This window comes from Phacochoerus africanus, chromosome 8, assembly GCF_016906955.1.
Source record: "Phacochoerus africanus isolate WHEZ1 chromosome 8, ROS_Pafr_v1, whole genome shotgun sequence".
Classification (NCBI taxonomy): domain Eukaryota; kingdom Metazoa; phylum Chordata; class Mammalia; order Artiodactyla; family Suidae; genus Phacochoerus; species Phacochoerus africanus.
In genome coordinates, this window is record NC_062551.1 from 7,168,693 (window position 1) to 7,188,135 (window position 19,443).

General features: G+C 46.4%; 1 protein-coding gene across 2 annotated transcripts; it reads right to left on the reverse strand.

Annotated features, from left to right (window-relative positions):
• Positions 1-1,633: 1,633 nt before the first annotated feature.
• ATMIN (ATM interactor) lies at positions 1,634-15,374 on the reverse strand. 2 transcript variants are annotated; one of them, XM_047790823.1, is made up of 4 exons: positions 15,030-15,374; positions 7,209-7,334; positions 6,006-6,205; positions 1,634-5,344 (listed from the first exon to the last, which is right to left on the reverse strand). In XM_047790823.1, the coding sequence occupies exons 1-4, from the start codon at positions 15,357-15,359 to the stop codon at positions 3,532-3,534; spliced, it is 2,469 nt and encodes an 822-aa protein (XP_047646779.1). In that variant the 5' UTR covers positions 15,360-15,374; the 3' UTR covers positions 1,634-3,531. The 2 variants fall into 2 exon arrangements, with proteins under 2 accessions (XP_047646779.1, XP_047646782.1); XM_047790826.1 differs by lacking the exons at positions 7,209-7,334; positions 15,030-15,374 and adding an exon at positions 6,983-7,197.
• Between the last annotated feature and the right edge of the window lie 4,069 nt (positions 15,375-19,443).

Sequence of the window (19,443 nt, forward strand, 5' to 3'; positions counted from 1 at the left end):
CAGAGCCACAGCAACACCAGATCCGAGCCATGTCTGCAACCTACACCACAGCTCACGGCAATGCTGGATCCTTAACCCACTGAGCAAGGCCAGGGATCAAACCTGCAACCTCGTGGTTCCTAGTCAGATTGGTTAACCACTGAGCCATGACGGGAACTGCCAAACATGCATGTTTTAAAATACAGTGCCTAAAATTGTTAACTTGAGGACACCAAAAATCTGAGAATCCCTTTCATTTGCTCTTTAGCCTGCCTCTTGGTATGTAAATAAGTATATCTGATAATTATAAGTACAGTTCACACAACTGAGAGAACTCTGGATTTAAACACTGCAAAACAGTGGTATTTAGTGGACTATCTTCTTGACCATAAGAACCTTACACCAACCAACATCTTGGTGAATAAGCTAGATGAAAATTCGTGTCATTTAACAGGCGTTTAGATGTTGGGAGAGAGCAGTAAGCCAAAGGACTGACGTGTCCTCTCCTAGTGTCAGATCTCATCAGTGGTGCTTAAGACACTTCAGATGAGAACACATATATATTGTGAGATCTAAAGAAAATAAAAACTGCATAATACTTGAGACTTCAAAGGTTCCATTCCTAAACCCCTCAAAGTTGCATATTCCTCCTCTTTATTTATTTATTTTTGCCTTTTCTAGGGCCACTCCCACAGCATATGGAGGTTCCCAGGCTAGGGGTCCAATCGGAGCTGCAGCCGCCGGCCAACGCCAGAGCCACAGCAACACCAGATCCGAGCCACAGCTCATGGCAATGCCGGATCGTTAACCCACTGAGCAAGGCCAGGGATTGAACCCAAAACCTCATGGTTCCTAGTTGGATTCGTTAACCACTGCGCCACGACGGGAACTCCCTTCCTCCTCTTTATTTAAGAGCCTTCCGAGGATAAGCTTGAGATGTGCTGCTTTACCAGATAGTAAAAGTAAGCGTTCTTCAGAGGAGTCAATGTTAGATAACAAGTTTGGACTGAAACTAAGATAAACATTTTAAAGGGGAGACCATCAAGGATTACATGAAAATATCACCCTGTCATTGACCTCTAGTGATACAACAACTCAAGGCCACAACTAGATTGACACATACATTTCCTTCCAATCAAAAGCAGACTGGAAACTTACTCAGCATCTTTCAGGGTAGGTCTACAAAAACTGTGTGCTTTTATTTCCCTTTCTTTCAAAGGAATCAAACACACTGACTTGGCTTTCCTAAAATTACTGACTGAACAAAGAACTACTCACACTCTATCCCTCTCATTTTTGCTCTTAGGCCAGAACCACATTACTTACAAAGAGAAAAGACATCCATTATAAAATGGTGACATGTGGACGAACAAAATGAATCCGAGTAATTTTCCCCAAACTTAAATCCTAGGGTGGAAAGTTTTCATCAAAATAAAAACTTTACATCAAAATAGAAGCTTTGGTGATGGAATGTCTTTTCATTTTCTACTAGGAAAACTGTTAGCATATATTCATAAACAAAGGTAAATAATAATGAAAATAACTAGGCATTGTCATTTCATCATGTAACTTTCAGAACATGATCAGTTTATGAAACGTTAAGGCAACAAAGTCAGTCACATTATGAGTATGTTGAAGAATTCGCAAAAATGGGTAGAATTCTCACTTTTTAATCACTGAGTTTCAGCTTTTACAAATAATCTTAGAACAATTCAGGTAACTAAGGTTTGGGGAGACAGTTCTTACTTGTACATGAATATTACATGCTCCATTTTTCTGTAAATAACTCAATAGGCTGGATTAACAAACAATGTCACAGAAACACACAAGAAATTTAAAGCCATAGATCGCTGCGTATCTATTTACAAAAAGCCATCAACAAACATGCATTTCTCCTTTAGCAGGAGAACTTAAATAGATGTTTGAACATTAAGGCAGTGATGATTCTAAAACATAATGAAATTCTAAGTTAAGGCTTTATGTTTGTTTGGAAACCCATATTCGTAGGCAACTGTGACCAAAGCAAGCTTTCATCTACCAGGTTGAGTTCGTCTGTGCAGGAGATGTCACTTATCCAGTACCCACAATTCTTGAGGACAGGAATTAGTAGCAACACCACTGATTTACTTTAACGAATTCTTAGTCCCCTCCTTCGTTTTATTTCTTTTGAGGATTTAGCCTTCAGCAGCGAAGCACATGCCACAGAAGGAACACAGCATTTTTTTTGTGATAAACTTAGAAAAGTTTACAGGCTTCACTGATTTCTACTTGCCTGGAAGTTGGCCAACAATCGAGAACTCAGGATGTCCTAAATAACCCCCCAAAGCAGACCTGATCACACATCCATCTCAAAACACACACGTTCTTGATTACCGAAGCCATCAGTCTTCACCTCATTTTCTTGGACGGTATTCCCCCCCTTGGAACGACAAAACGCAAAATGCCATAGCTTAGACGGCTCTAGACTCTAACTGCTATCCTCAAGGCACAAATACTGTCCTTGCAAGACCAGTGTGTTTCCTCACTCAAGGAAAAAGTGAGAGGTGGATGACAAGATGCACTTGGACACAACTGTCGACTGCACTCCTGCCCTGTCAGGTTCACGCCAAGTACTGAAATTTAGTGGGGAATGTCCTTTTCTCCAGACGTTTTTCCCTCTAACATTTAGAGTGACCACACTCGGAGTCACTGGTCGGCCGACTGTGGGAGGAAGAGGAGGGGCGCTCGTAGGGCACACTCCAGTGAGAGCCAACGGGCATGGTCCCGAGGCCCAGCCTTGCCACAGTGCAGTGACGTACTGTCGTTCAGACTAGAAAGATCGCTGTTTATACTAAGTGCTTGCCGCTACTTCCTGAAGCAAATATTTTACAGCGACACCTCCTGTGAGGAAAGTACTATATACATATAGCGGCATCGGTAACGGTGCATGTAGAGGAAGGATGGCACTGACTAGAGGAAAACTGGCAGGCGCCAAAGACAACTGGAGCTTTCCTTTTGTCTTCAAACTGGGGAAGAGTAAGATGTCACAGCAGATAAAGCTGCAGGCGACACGAGTCTCAAACCATCTAAGCGCTGGTGTTTAAATCTGATGGTGCAGCATCAGATGTCTTTAGGTATTACCGTGAAACAGGAATTTCTAACAAGCACTGGCAAAAAATATTTTAGGTGCAATTTAAGTCATACTTTGACTACAATGTTTTGAAGATTTGAAAAGTTTGTACCCTAGTCCTGGTGAGCTTGGCTTCAGCTAAATAGCTAGATGGGTTTTAAAGGTATGAAATACATTTTTTTTAAAAGAAGGGAAGACTACACTGAAAGGGCAAATGTAGGCGACACAAAAACAATCATTTTGAGATCAACATCTTACACTTTATAATACTCACAGGTTTTTACACAAATTCATGTTTACAAGTACAAAAGGCAAAGAACCTCAAAGAATCGAAGTAACTGGATCATCAACTACATTCAGTAGAGTTAATACTGCTGTCTCCCTTCTCCCTCCCTAAAGCCAGAGGGGAGGTGCAAATGCCAGTCCCCATGCCGACTCCACCCTTAGAAGTTGGAGACCGGGTGCAGTTCTGCACACGTCTGGGTTTCTACAGAGCTGAACTGAGATTCCATCGTGTTCCAGGCCAAATCGGCCAGAAGAAAGTCATCCATTGCTGTCTGCGTTTCATTGCTGGTGAAGAATAAGCTCCCCAAAGTCTCAAAGCCAGAATTCATGGTTTGTGTTTCTGCGCTGTTCAACTGCACTTTGCTTTCCAGAGCAGGGATGTTTTTAGCAGCAGAGATTCCTTCAGTCTGGGTCTCTGTGTCAGACGAATCGGTACTCATGGAGAAGCTGGAGTGTTTCAGAATACTTCCCAGAGGCAGATGAGGGCTACTGTCTAAAAAGAAGTTCAAGTCCGTCTGTGTCTGCGTGTCAAACATTTCAAGGCCTAAGAAGTTAGAGTTTCCCCGACAAGTGTAGGACTGGGCAGAGGTGTCTGCCAGCAAGAAGTCAGTTTGGGTCTCTATGTCCAGCGACTCCAAGACTGGCTCAGTGGTCATGGTGCTAAGCTCACTCTCTTCAGTTTGGGTCTGGATATTTGAAGCTGAAAAGAACTCTTCGATATCAAAATCAATTGCGGGATTCTGGGCTGGGCCAGACGGGAGCTGGGTGTCAGGTCCAGTATTTGCGTCAGACAAAAGACCACGATTGTCCAATGTCTGGGCAGGCAGATTACTTGACAGGATGTTTTCTAGGTCGCTTAGTAAATCTATGGTTTGGGTCTGATTATCTGTCATGTTCTGTGAAGGAAGCAAACTATTCTGTGTGCTAAAGTTTATAATTGGTGCAGATTTCTCAATATCTTGACTCAAAGTTTTGGGGTGGTTCTGAGGTAACAAACCATGAGTTACAGTCTCTGCTACTAGGCTGCTGCTTATAATATTGTCTGCAGAAACACCATATGATGAATGGACACTCTCAAAAATGTCTCCACACATTACAGCTTGGTCCATCTGTTCTCGAGCATCTGCCGGGCTTTGCATTCCACTGGTTTGAGTTTCTCTGGAGATCCCACCCGGCTGGAAACAGGCCTCTATAAACCCATCAGTCTGAGCAGCTATAGATGAGGTCACCTTAGAACTGGGCAAAAAAGTCTGCGTATGAACACTAATGGGAAGGGAAACTTGAGAGCCAAATGTCAAATCAGTTTGAGAACAAGACGATACAGAGGAATCAGGGCTAGCCCACTGCGGAGAAGGTATAAAGGGTTGTGTGGTGTAAGACAGATCTGTCTGTACATTGATTGAAGAGATGCTGTTCTTTTGACAGGTGCTCCCTAGTTCTTGTAAAGGGTTCGATGGACTTTTACCCAAGTTCACTTGAACACCTGTGCTAACTGGCTCAACAGCAACAGGATTTACAATTTTTGAAAGAGGGAGGCTCTCCTTGAGAGAGCAGGCCTCTGAATCTAGGCCGAGGATCAGGGTCCCTATGGACAAGGGCAGTAAGTGCACAGCACTGGGGGCAGCGCCCTGCTGATCGACGCCCAACACCACAGGCTGGGCTGAGGAGTCTGCCGTAGGCACAAAGACAGGCACAGGAGAAAACTGCATAATGGGGAGTTTTACCAAGGCCACTTTGGGCTTTGGTAAAAGCAACTTCTGAGGATACCTTGGAGGTGTTGTCAGAGTCTGCTTTCTGGCATTAGAGCTGCAAGAGTCTTCGAAAGAAGCCGCCAGCTTTATTTCTGAGGTTTCTAGTTCTTGAGTGTCTGGTCTAGGGGTTGGTTGGTTACGCAGTGATTCAACAGTCTTACTGGACAGCTTCTGGTTGTGCAGGCAGTTTTCCATTTTCCTTTTTTTACTAGGTGGATCCCTGAAAACAGTGACCAAGTAAAAAGGGAAAAACAATTTCAAACTGCAGCTTTCTTCATCAACCCTGGCACTTTATCTTCACTAATTACAAACACTACTGCCCACATCTAAAGCAGAGATTTGCTGGGTCAGATTCAACCCAGCAAAGAGAAATCCCTTCTTTTGTAACTCGGCCCATTTTACAATAGATAGATGTTCAGAAACATGCACACAGGGAAAGAGGAAGCATACCTTTGTTGGGGGTAAAGCTCTAAGTATTAGAACTCAGTTTAGATCCGTAAGCATCAGGAAGCCAACAGATTATATAATGCAACTATTATCATTTCTGAAGCAGAAGGCTATTAGTCCAAATATAAACCTGACCTTTCAAATGAAGCATGGCTTCATGATAAAAACTCATCAACAATCTAGTATCTCTCTTAGCAGAAAATGCTGAAAGTTTCTAAAGAACTGAAAACCCGAAAGATTTAACTGGCAATGTTAAGGGACCCTGGAAAGGAGGTGGTACAAGAAGAACAAATGGGTCACCTGCGAGTACTGTCATTTCCCAAAGTCCCCGTCCACATGTCATATCTTTTCTCCCCCCACTAACAGTTCTCCAGGTTTCGTTTGAAACTCGTCCCAGAGCTACTGGCTCCTGGGCTGCCATTGCCACCCTTTACCTGTGTTCTGCAGGGATCTCGTGGCCAGTTCGGTAGATGTGGGACTGCAGTGCAGTTCTGCTGGCATAGGGACAGCCGCACGTGCACTGGAAGGTCTTGCCACAATCCTCTGCGTGTCTTTTCAAGTCCCATTCAGTGCCATAAGAATTGCTGCACTTACTACATTTATGCTTCTTTTCAGCATGCATTTTCATAAAGTGCTAGGAAGAATACAAAAAGACGAAAATGAAAAACTGGAACTGCTCAAAGCATTTCAAAATCACCATCAACGTGCCAAAATTAACATTGGCTTTACATGATGAAATACAGCAGTTCAAATCAAAAGAAAGTGAAAGCAGGCAGACTGCAATTTATCGTCAGCTTCTTCTCCCTATCACTCTGGCTTAAGGACAAGTTGAGGAGACTGGGAAACCATCCCCAATATCCACCATCTAGGTTCTGATCTACAAACCTTGCATGCTTTTCTCAGGATCCCCTTCAGCAAACCCTCAGGGAAGTAGTTCAGCTACCGATCTCCTCCAATCCAGAATCACCTTGTTCCCGACTGGCTGGGTCCCTCCCTCCTTCTAGATAGACGCTTCTGAAATTTTTTTCCTGCAGCTTCTTACTCCCTGGGTAGAACACCTCCTTTATGCCTTTGCTCCCCGACCTTGAAATCATCCAGATTCACACAGAGATCTGGAAGTACACATTTTTTTTTCTTTTCTTTTCTTTTTAGGGCCATACCCACGGCATATGGAGGTTCCCAGGCTAAGGGTGGAATCGGAGCTGCACCTGCTGGCCTACACCCACCCAAAAACAGTGGATCTGAGCTGTGTCTTCGACCTACACCACAGCTCACGGCAATGCCAGATTCTTAACCCACTGGTTGAGGCCAGGGATCGAACCTGCGTCCTCATGGATACTAGCCAGGTTCGTTAACCACTGAGCCACGATGGGACCTCCTGGATATACATATTTTATCCTCCTCTGCTGACCTGCTCTTCTCTTCTTTCTCTCCAAATCCGCTTCTGGACCTCTTCCCCACCGGAACAAGCCACGTCTCCTTCGCTTACACCCCACTCCTTTTCTCCTTTGGGCTGCTGCCCTTACAAGCAGCTTTCTGCTTCATTCTCTAGTTATGATTGGTAAGTACCTAGAATACACATTAGGTTTATGACATCTGCATTTCATCCTCAGACAAGTATACCCAAGATAAGATACCTGTTTTACAAGAGAAAATTGAGAAAACGGTCTGTCAGGGCCTCTAGGGCATCCTTCAATTGGACAACAGTAGAATTTCGGTACAGTTTTCAAATCTTTTCTTATTGTTGGATTCACTATGCCATCCTACAAAAGAAAAATTACATTAGAAAATTATTACTTTTTTCTTTTTAGGGCCGCATGTGCGGCATATGGAAGTTGCTAGGCTAGGGGTCAAATTGTAGCTGCAAGCTGCCGGCCTACGCCACAGCCACAGTAACGTGGGATCCAAGCCATGTCTGAGACCTACACCGTAGCATGCCAGATCCTTACCCACCGAATGAGGTCAGGGATCAAACTGCATCCTCACGGATATTAGTTGGGTTCTTAACCCTCTGAGCTGGAATTGGACCTCCCTAAACAATTATTTTTTAAAAAACAAACAAACCGAAAAACCAATAGAACAAGCTGGGAGTGACAGCAAGGAACGATGAAAGATGGGCACAAGGGTCCTTTTTAGGGTGATGAAAATGTTCTAGGAGTTCCCACTGTGGTGCAACTGGATCGATAGCGTCTCTGCAGCACCAGGACACAGGCCAGGTTTGATCCCTGGCCTGGCACAATGGATTAAAGGACCAGGTGTTGCTGCAGCAATGGTGTAGGTCACAACTGTGGCTTGGATCTGATCCCTGGCCCAGGAACTCCTGGGACGGCCAAAAAAAGAAAAACAGAAAATGAAAACGTTCTCATTCCTATAACATTCCTCCTTTTAAACTTAAAATCTCTGCCCTTAAAGCCAGCTTCTCCATTTGTAAATGGTACTTTTATATCTTCTCGGGCTTAAGACTTGGTATCATCCTTAAAGTCTTCCCTTCCTTTTTATCCCACCCCAATAATTAGTAAAAACCTCTGCTGACTCTGACCTAGGACTTCCTGAGAGAGCACTGCGACTTTCTCTGATGACCACACTGCCCCCTAAAGCACCTAAGCTAGCTGACACAACTTTTACATAGTAGTTTGAACACAGCCACTGTGCTCTGAGCTTCCCAGCCAGGATGCGGCAACGCTGGATCCTTAATCCACTGTGCCAGGCTGAGGAATGAACTCTCACAAGCACTCCCAAGTCCCAGCACTCCCAAGATATTCACTGATCTGGCGGTGACACACTGGGAGCTCCGACAGCTCATTTCTTTTGAGTGCTGAGTAATACTCCACTGTCCATATGTTCCACCATTTATTATCCATTTACCCACTGAAGGATATTGTGGTTGCTTTCACGTTTTGGCAATTATTCATTTTATTTTATTTTATTCTTTTTTTGTCTTTTTTTTTGTCTTTTTCTTTTTTGTTGTTGTTGTTGCCATTTCTTGGGCCGCTCCCGCGGCATATGGAGGTTCCCAGGCTAGGGGTCGAATCGGAGCTGTGGCCACCAGCCTACGCCAGAGCCACAGCAACGCGGGATCCGAGCCGCGTCTGCAACCTACACCACAGCTCACGGCAACGCCGGATCGTTAACCCACTGAGCAAGGGCAGGGACCGAACCCACAACCTCATGGTTCCTAGTCGGATTCGTTAACCACTGCGCCACGACGGGAACTCCCCTTATTTTATTCTTTACTGCACTCCAGCACATGGAAGTTCTGGGGCCAGGGATCAAGCCCATGCCACAGCAGGAACCTGAACCACAGCAGTGGCAACACTGGCTCCTTAACCCACTGAGCCACCAGGGAACTCCAACAGTTATCTTTTAAAATGTCTTCTACCACTTGCCTTTCTTTTTGCACTGCTACAAGCATTAGTTCTCCTGACTCTGTTTGGATTTTGTCAGTAACATAACTAATTTCTAGAATTTCAATATCTTTTTTTATTCACACTTTGCCAGATTCACGTAGGTATAGCTCTGACCATGTCATTACCTCATTCAGATATTTTCTTTTCTTTCTTTCTTTCTTTTTTTTTGTTGTCTTTCTCTCTTTTTAGGGCCACACTCACGGCATATGGAGGTTCCCAGGCTAGGGGTCTAATCGGAGCTATAGCTGACAGCCTATGCTAGGGCCACAGCAACTCGGGATCCGAGCCCCGTCTGCCACCTACACCACAGCTCTCGGCAAAGCCGGATCCTTAACCCACTGAGCAAGGCCAGGGATCAAACCTGCATCCTCATGGATGCCAGTCAGGTCCGTTAAGCACTGAGCCACGACGGGAACTCCTCCTGGATGTTTTCAGTGGCACCTCAATACACCCAAGTCCAAGTTCCTCTAGCAATTAGGACAAAGTCCTGTACTATATAGCTTCAAACCACCCTACTTTTCTGTCATTTCTTTGTTATATCTAATGGAACTACTTAAAATTTCCCAAACCTTTTCAAGGAGAGGAATATATATCTTCTGTTGCATTTGGGGATTTTTTTTTTTTTTTTTTGATTGCACCCAAGGCATGTATAAGTTCCTGGGCAGGGATTGAATCCATGCCACAGCAGTGACAACACCAGATCCTTAACCCAGGGCGCAAGAGAACCCTGGGAGTGTTTTAAAAAGATTAAATGTTCCATAAAAACTTGGGGCATTATACTGATTACATTCAAATGAACGTCTAAGTCAAAAGTGTATCATGCACCGGGATGAGACTAACGGCAGCTGTACTGGAATCAATGATCTCCCTGTTGCTCTCATCACAAGTACATCGACAACCTGATACTGTTTGGTTTTCTCCTTTCTGAGGGCCAATTCCTCAGCCCTCGCTAGCACCACCTGAGTTCCTGACCTTCTTCCCATTCTTGTTCAGAGACAACAAACTCTGAGATGAGAACAGAGGAGATAACAGTGATGGCACAATAAAATATGAACTGCAGTAAGAACTTCATTCCGAAGTGCTATATATATACATACATTCCATCCTCCAGATGCCGCAAGCGCGGCCCTAAAAGGCAAAAAAAAAAAAAGAAAGAAAAGAAAAAGAAAAAGAAAAAGAAAAAGGAAAGGATCGTAAGAATCATGGCAGAAAAATAAGGGCATTACGGCTACTCCAGCATCTCTCTGCCTTCATAGAAGAATATCTAAGAAAAGTAGTACATTTTGTTGTCTTATTGTAAATTTAAAGTATAAGTTTTTGTACCATCTGATCTGTAGAGCAACTTGGAACATTTCCTTTCCTAAAAAAAAAAAAAAAAAAACCCTGGCACACCATTAAGAGCAAACCCCTGGACTGAACATAACATAAACCTCACTAAGCCATGTTTTAAAAATGTGTTGCTGTTTTTTTAAGGGTCCTCCTGTCCATTATTTTCAAACAATGAGTAATAAAAGACTCTAACAATCAAGCAATGCCCATTTCTTCCCACTCTTCTTCTTGCCTGAATCACCAGCTTTCAATTCTCCACGGAGCCTACCTGTAGGCAAGGCTGGACTAGGATGTTTCCAGATTTCCTTACATGATATGGAACACAGGCATAAATCTTAAGAACCCACACAGACCCAAAGGTAGCATGTACCTTACACGTTACAATTCACCCACTTTTACCTATCATCCTTCAGAAGGATTTGTTAATCATGATGCAACCGACAAGGGTTTAATCTCTAAAATATACAAACAATTTATACAACTCAACAGCAAAAAAACCCCCAACAACCCAATGGAAAAATGGGCAAAAGCCCCGATAGACATTTTTACAAAGAAGATATACACATGGCCAACAGGCACATGAAAAAATGTTCAACATCACTAATTAGAGAAATGCAAATGAAAACTACTATGAGGTACCACCTCACACGGGTCAGAATGGCCATCATTAACAGGTTAACAAATAACAAATGCTGGAGAGGGTGTGGAGAAAAGGGAACCCTCCTACACTGTTGGTGGGAATGTAAACTGGTACAATTACTATGGAAAACAGTATGGAAGTACCTCAGAAAACTAAATAAAGAGCTACCATATGATCTCGCAGTCCCATTCTGGGGCATGTATCCAAACAAAACTTTCCCTGAAAAAGATACATGCACCTGTATGTTCACAGAGGCACTATTCACAATAGCCAAGACATGGAAACAACCTAAATGTCCATCAACAGATGAATGGATAAAGAAGCTGTGGTATTATATGCAATGGAATACTACTCAGCCATAAAAGAACAAAATAATGCCATCTGCAGCAACATGGTTGGAACTAGAGACTCTCATACTAAGTGAAGCAAGTCAGAAAGAGAAAGACAAATACCATATGATATCACTCATGTCTGGAATCTAATCTACGGCACAAATGAATCTTTCCACAGAAAAGAAACTCATGGACTTGGAGAACAGACCTGTGGTTGCCAAGAGGGAGGGGGAGGGAGTGGGATGGACTGGGAGTCTGGGGTTAATAGATGCAAACTATTGCATTTGGAATGGATAAGCAATGAGATCCTTCTGTATAGCACAGGGAACTACATCTAGTCACTTATGATGGAACATAATGGAGGATAGTGTGAGGAAAAGAATGTATATGTATGTATGTGTGACTGGGTCACTTTGCTGTACAGTAGAAATTGACAGAACACTGTGAAAGAAGTATAATGGAAAAAATAAAAATCACTTAAAAAAAAAGAGAAGGATTTGTTAATCATAAAAGGGACTATGTGCCTGAGGGCCAGGTATCTCCCCAAGAAAGATTAAAATAAAGAAGCTTACAGCAACTAATGGGGAAGGGAACAAAAGATTAACATAATCTAGGGAGGGAAAAAACCCTAGGAAAGAAGCTAGAATTATGTAAGTAGCTGTAACCAAGAGAACAAAGGGAAAATCTCCACTGAATATGACGCAGATCTGCCAGGCAGTTATACTCAAGCTTCAGGGCTAGCAGGAGCCCACCTGACTGGTAGTGGAGTCTCTGGTCCAAACACAGACCTCTCTCAAAACCACAGGGTGCTCCCAAGTCAGCTCTTGTCCTTAGGCCTCCTTCTTCCCTCTCCCCACTTCCGATACTTTGAGAACATCAGTGTAAAGAGTAATGTTTGAACCCAAAGGCCTGCTACTGGGGATCCCAACCGAGCGTATGGACTCATGACACTGTGGTAACACTACACAGATATGGCTGTTTTGTCACACAGGTCACCCTCATTAAAAACAACCCCCTTTCCACCAAGACAGCAGATGCTCAGGGGCTGCTGGGCATCATGGTTAGAAAAGCAGAACAGGGCAGGAAAGGGAGCCTGTTTGACAAAGAAAAAACAACAGTTCTGGGCGAGTTTCTTTGATTCCTGTTGAAACAGGTCTCCCCAGTGACTGAGGAAGTAAACACAGCAGACTCCATTTTTCAGTTGTTCAATGTTTTCAGTTAAGAAAGGCATCTCGAGTGTACGGTGCTATCTTTAGACAAGAGAAATCTGGAAAAGGGCTAGGACTAGAAGAATGGCTTCACACTGGCTCTAAGCAAGGGAGGATACTGATGCTCCGTCATGCTAAAATCCAAGTAAAGATCTGACTGTCAAAAAAATTTGTATTTGCCCCAAACAGAGTCATTCTTTTTTTTTTTTTTCCTTTTTAGGGCCGAATTGGACCTACAGCCGCTGGCTTACACCACATCCACAGCAACCTGGGACCTAGCTGTGTCTGCGACCTACACCACAGCTCACAGCAACGCTGGATCTTTAAGCCACTGAGGGAGGCCATGGATCAAACCCGCATCCTCATGATCCTAGTTGGGTTCGTTAACCACTGAGTCACAAAGGGAACTCCCAACATATTCATCCTTCTTAGGCCAATTATATGCTCAGGATTGTTATCTTCAGAATTCCTGAACCTTACATATTTTAAAAACATAATTAGAAATAAACCTGTACTACCAAACTAGTCCCAGCAAGTACATGGTATCTTTATGCTTAACAGATGCTCCACAAAGTTTTGAGAGAGATACAGCTCCTGACAGCAATTCTATAGATAAGAACGACACAAAGTGTTAGTGCTTGTTCGGAGTTCCCTGGTGGCTTAGTGGGTTAAGGATCTGGTGTTGTCACTGCAGTGGTGCGGGTTCGATCCCTGACCTGGTATTTCCACATGCTGCGGGGAAGGCCACACACACACACACACACAAAAGTGCTTGTTAGAGTGACTGATGTTCAGGCCAACAGGAAGAGCATCCTGGTTAGACTGGCAGCTTCCTCTGTGCTTAGAGATGTCTGCCTTAGTGTCTATTACTGAGGGGTGATACTGAAGGTGGGTGATGGCTGCTATATACGAGCTAAAGTGAAACCACGGATTAGGCTGTAGGATTCCTACAAATACATGGTTCATTCACTCCAGTCAAAATATGGTTAAGAAAAGGAAGTATTTCATGAAAGTTTAGTAGGAAAGAGAAAACAGGAGATTGAAAGCCATTCCCAGAGTCAGTGCACTTGTGTCGTGGAAGAAGCCCCCAAACCGAGGATAATTCCAGCCCTACCAGGAGGGTCTTCCTCAACTCACCTCTCCAGGTTCGTTTCCTGACTGTGCCCCCTCATCTCCACGTAACAATGTTGTTGCCTCTATACTGGGTTGGTGCTGGAAGAGTACTGCCCTTTATGGCTAACACATCCGCTCTACTTCAGACTATAAACTCGAACGTTCTGCTGTACCACGCTTATCAGAAGCCTGATTCTAAAAAAGTTTCTGGGAGTTCCCGTCGTGGCGCAGTGGTTAACAAATCCGACTAGGAACCATGAGGTTGCGGGTTCGGTCCCTGCCCTTGCTCAGTGGGTTAACGATCCGGCGTTGCCGTGAGCTGTGGTGTAGGTTGCAGACGCGGCTCGGATCCCGCGTTGCTGTGGCTCTGGCGTAGGCCGGTGGCTACAGCTCAACCCCTAGCCTGGGAACCTCCATATGCCGCGGGAGCGGCCCAAGAAATAGCAACAACAAGACAAAAGACAAAAAAAAAAAAAAGTTTCTGAGGAAGACTGACCTGAAGGGCAGAGAGAACACACAACGGCTAGGTCATTTGAGTTTACTCCCGAATGGATTCACACTGCCCAAAGCCACAGAGTCACAAGACTGCTTTCAGTGACACGCTTTGGAATTGTCACTGTCGGCAGAGGAAGACTTTAAGAAGTGGTGGAAGGCAGCTTCCTACTGAAATGACGGAGAAATTACGATTTAATGGGTGGGGCTGGATATCTGGATTTTTAACAAGCTTTCTACAGATGCGCACTAAAGGCTGAAAATCAGCGCCCTAACCGACGTAAGGCGGAAGGGCTGTCCCGACTACTGTCCTGTTATTCTATACCGTGGCCCCTCTTACAGCAGATCCGCGGGAGAAGTTTCCCTTAGGTCTCATGCCTGAGCAAAGCCGATTTCACCGACGCTGTCAAGCCTGGAACGCCCGAGCTGAGGGCCAAATCTGCAGTCCCTACCAACAACCGGGCAGGACCTAGAGGCCTGAAGGAGGTGTTGTGGGTGTGGTGGAGAGAGCACCGCCTTCGGAAGCCGAGCCCAGGTTTAAACCCCAGCCCTACGCAGGCTGCGTCATCGGTTTCCCATCAATAGGATGGAGGAGCTGCGGGGGCTCACGAGACAGACGTGGGAAAGACCCGGGCCGCCAGGTGCGAGGCCGGGGGTCCCGCCGGTCCGAGCCTGGCAGCCCAGAGCCATGACACAGGGTTTTCCCAGCGCTGCGCCTCCCTGCGTTCTAGCTCCCACTCTCCCTGCCTGGCTCCCTCACCAGTCTGGCCCGTTTTAGGGTCTCGAAGCGCCTTCCGCCGCGGCCGGACCCCCGGCGCGTTCCCGTCCGCGTCCCGCGCCCGCCCTGGGAGTCGGACCCGCGCCCTCGGCCCCGAGCGCCCGAGGCAGGCGCTTGGTCGCGCCAGGCCCCGGGGGGCGCCGTGCACGGCGGGCTCACCTGCAGGCGGTGGCTCTTGACCAGGTGCATGTTGAGTGCGGGGCTGTTGGGCAGGATCTTACCGCAGCCGCGCACCGTGCACAAGATGTTGGTCCGCACGGCCCGGGACAGCTCGCTCACCGACGGCTGGATGAGCTCCCGCGCCGGCGGCGCCGGACCGGCGGACTGTTGCCTCGCCCCCGCGGGTCGCGGCCGGCTGCCCCTCAGCCGCCCGGGGGGTCCCCATGGGCCCGAGGCGGCGGCGGCTCCCCTTGCGGCCGTCGGGCCGGCCGGGGCGCCCGAGGCCAGAGCCGCGGGCCCGGCCGCCGCCGCCGCCTCAGAGGCCGCCATGGCTCCCGCTCGGCAGCCGTGCCGAGCCTGCAGGCCCCGCCTCCTGCTGCAGCGACTTCCGGTAGGGGGCGGGGCCCCCAGGCTTATTAGCATCCGGCGGGTCCCGGCGGCCGCGGCGCCCCCTGCTGGGGGCGGAGTGCGTGCTTGCGGGAGTCGCTGCCAGGTAAGGTGGTCCGGTTGAAAAACCTCGTAGGGGTTCCTGCAAAGAGGTAGAGGGTTTTCTTTCCGTCTTTCTAGAAACATGACCTCGGTCAATAACTGGATAGAATAAAAAGCATTGCGAAGTTCTCCTTGTGGCGCAGCGGGGACGAATCTGACTAGGAAACATGAGGTTGCTGGTTCGAACCCAGGCCTAGCTCAGTGGGTTAAGGATCTGGCGCTGCTCCGAGCTGCGGTGTAGGTAGCAGATGCAGCTCGGATCTGGCGTTGCTGTGGTGTATGCAGCAGCTGTAGCTCCGCTTGGACCCTAGCCTGGAAATCTCCATATGCCTAAGGGGAAAAAAAAAAAGCATTGCCTTTTCAGGATCTTCCCAAAGATTAGAAATAACCCAAATATTCAAAGGCAGGAGACACAAGTGTATGTTAACTACGCTCTGGTTTTACCAGAACTGGGGAATGCACTTTTCACTGACTATCTGATTTTGCCTTTAAAACAGTCACAGCAGCTGTTTTCTTCCATTTGCAGATAACAAGCCCGAGGTCACATTAAACAAACGAAAGGATTTTTTTTTGGTCTTTTTTTTGTTGTTGTTGTTGTTGCTATTTCTTGGGCCACTCCCGCGGCATATGGAGGTTCCCAGGCTAGGGGTCGAATCGGAGCTGTAGCCACCGGCCTACGCCAGAGCCAAAGCAACGCGGGATCCGAGCCGCGTCTGCAACCTACACCACAGCTCACGGCAACGCGGGATCGTCAACCCACTGAGCAAGGGCAGGGACGGAACCCGCAACCTCATGGTTCCTAGTTGGATTCGTTAACCACTGCGCCACAATGGGAACTCCGACAAACGAAAGGATTGTTATAATTGACAGTTAATCATTTTAACTGCTGAAATTTGATTACTGTTTGGGAGACCATAGCTCAAGACAGGGTTCCAAAACCTAAGTAGGAAGCATGACTAGGTAGGGTAGGAAGCCAGGTGTAGCCAAAAAGGGGGGGGGGAGAGGTGTGCAGTAAAATGGGATACAGCCTTTCTTTATTATTTTTAAATTTTTATGGCCATGCCTGAGGCATGTGGAAGTTCCCAGGCCAGGGATCGAACTCACACCACAGCAGTGATCCAAGCTGCAGCAGTGACAATGCCAGATCCTTAATCTGCAGAGGCACCAGGGAACTCTACATCCGTTGTTTAGAGATGGCAACTGTGGAGTTCCTTGGTGGCACAGCACATTAAGGATACAGCATTGTCACTTCAGTGGCTCAGGTTGCTACTGTGGTGCAGGTTTGATTTCTGGCCTGGGAACTTCCAGATGCTGAGGGCCCAGCCAAAACCAACAAAAACAAAACAAAACAAAGAGGTGGCATCACTGGACTAATTTTGCAAGATTTCATGTGAAAGCATCCAAATTTTATGTATTAGCAGCCCTATTTGCTTTCTATTGCTGCAATAACAAATTATCACAAACTTGGCTTAAAGCGACGTAGATTTTGCTACCTTACCATTCTGGAGGTCAGAAGTCTGAAATGAGTCTATTGCTGAAGATCAAGGTGTTGGCCTGGCTGCATTTCTTCTGGAGGCTCGATGGAAGAATCGGTTTATTTGTCTTTTCCAGCTTTTAACAGTGATTAACGGTGAGCTGAGTCTTCTTCACATCACTCCGATTTCTTTAGTAGTCACATCTCTCTCTACTCTCTTCTCTTCCTCGTCCACTTTTGAGGACTCTTGGGATGACGCTGGGTTCATCCAGGAAATCCAGGATAACCTCCCCATCTGCAAAGTCCTTTTGCCTTGTAAACTAACAGACTGGCATATTCCAGGGCTTAGGTGGGAACATCTTGGAGAAGGGTACTATGCTGCTCACTGTAGTAACTAATTCTGATTTTAAAAGTACTGTGGGCTAACTGCCCCCCCCCAATCTATGTGTGAGATGGCATCCATGGACTATTATTTCTTCCAGCATTGGGTCTAAAAGTGCAGCTCTGAGGAGTTTCTGTCATGGCACAGCAGAAAGAATCCGACTAGGAACCATGAGGTTTTGGATTCGATCCCTGGCCACAGAGGGTTAAGGATCTGGTGTTGATGTGAGCTATGGTGTAGGTCAGACGCAGCTCGGATCTGGCGTTGCTGTGGCTGTGGCATAGGCTGGCACCCATAGCTCTGATTAGACCCCTAGCTCCATATGCTGCGGGTGGGGCCATAAAAAGACGAAATAAGTAAATAGATAAATAAAAGTACAGCTCTGGGAGTTCCCATAGTGGCGCAGTGGTTAATGAATCCGACTAGGAACCATGAGGTTGCGGGTTCGGTCCCTGCCCTTGCTCAGTGGGTTAACGATCCGGCGTTGCCGTGAGCTGTGGTGTAGGTTGCAGACGCGGCTCGGATCTGGCGTTAATGTGGCTGTGGCATAGGCTGGCACCCATAGCTCTGATTAGACCCCTAGCTCCATATGCTGCGGGTGGGGCCCTAAAAAGGACGAAATAAGTAAATAGATAAATAAAAGTGCAGCTCTGGGAGTTTCCGTCGTGGCGCAGTGGTTAATGAATCCGACTAGGAACCATGAGGTTGCGGGTTCGGTCCCTGCCCTTGCTCAGTGGGTTAACGATCCGGCGTTGCTGTGAGCTGTAGTGTAGGTTGCAGACGCAGCTCGGATCCCGCGTTGCTGTGGCTCTGGCGTAGGCTGGTGGCTACAGCTCCGATTCGACCCCTAGCCTGGGAACCTCCATATGCCTCGGGAGTGGCCCAAGAAATAGCTAAAAAAGAGAAAAAAAGAAAAAAAGAAAAAAAAAGAAAAAAAGTGCAGCTCTGGAGCCCAATTGCCTGGAGTTAATGTGGGCTCAGTTACTTGTTACCTAGTACCAAGCTTCAGTATTTACTTCAATAGAAGAAGTATTGTGGCCTCTGCCTTATAGGATTATTATGAAAATAAGATGCATATAAAATACGCAGCACAGTGCCTAGAGCTTTGTGGATCTGCATTTACTCCATCTGGTCTCAGGACTGCATTTGAATGCACGATGTGTCTCTGGACCATCACGCACACAACAGGTCAGCGTGCCATGTATTCTGGTTTCCTAAAGCAGGAGACTCTGCCTGGGAGGGCTGCATGGTGCAGGTTCAGATCATTCCCCTGTAGGCTGGATGACATGATTAGCGTCTTTCTTGTTCAGGCTCTAACTGCACATCCCTGCAAAGCACCAGGAAGGGCTGTGAGCCTGTGTGAAACCATCCTGGGAACCTATAGGGCCTCTGTACAGACCTAACATGGGAATTCAGGCACCAAGCAGAAGTGCCCTGTGTGCACACAGGGACGGATGCTCTAAATCATGACTATGGTCAACAAAAAAATTAGCATTATTAAGCCCCAACAGACTCAGCGCCTCACTCTGAGATAGCCCAAGCGTCTTTGCCATTTGCTATTAAGTCTAAAAGCATATTTTTCACATAAAATACCTACAATCTCCATGCACTACCATCACATTATATTGGTATAAAGCATTGTTGAGCCCCTTCTTTCTGACTCTATTTATATATCTGTAATATTAAGCCTCTTTTTTTTTTTTTAAATGGCCAAACCCATGGCATATGGGAGTTCCAGGCCAGGGATTGAATCTGAGCCACAGCTGCACCTTACGCCAGAGCTGTGGCAATGCCAGATCCTTTTTTTGGCAGGGGGGCCCATCCCAGGGCATGTGGAGTTCCCGGACCAGCAAGCTGTAGTTTCGGACCCAAGCCACAGCTGCAGCAATGCCAGAACCTTAACCCACTGTGCTGAGCAAGGGATGGAACCTTCGTCCCAGCACTCCCAAGATGCTGCCAATCCTGTTGCACCACAGCAGGAACTCCAATGCTGGATCTTTTAACCCACTGTGCAGGGCTGGGGATCGAACCTGCATCCCTGCAGCAACCCATGTTGCTGCAGTTAGATT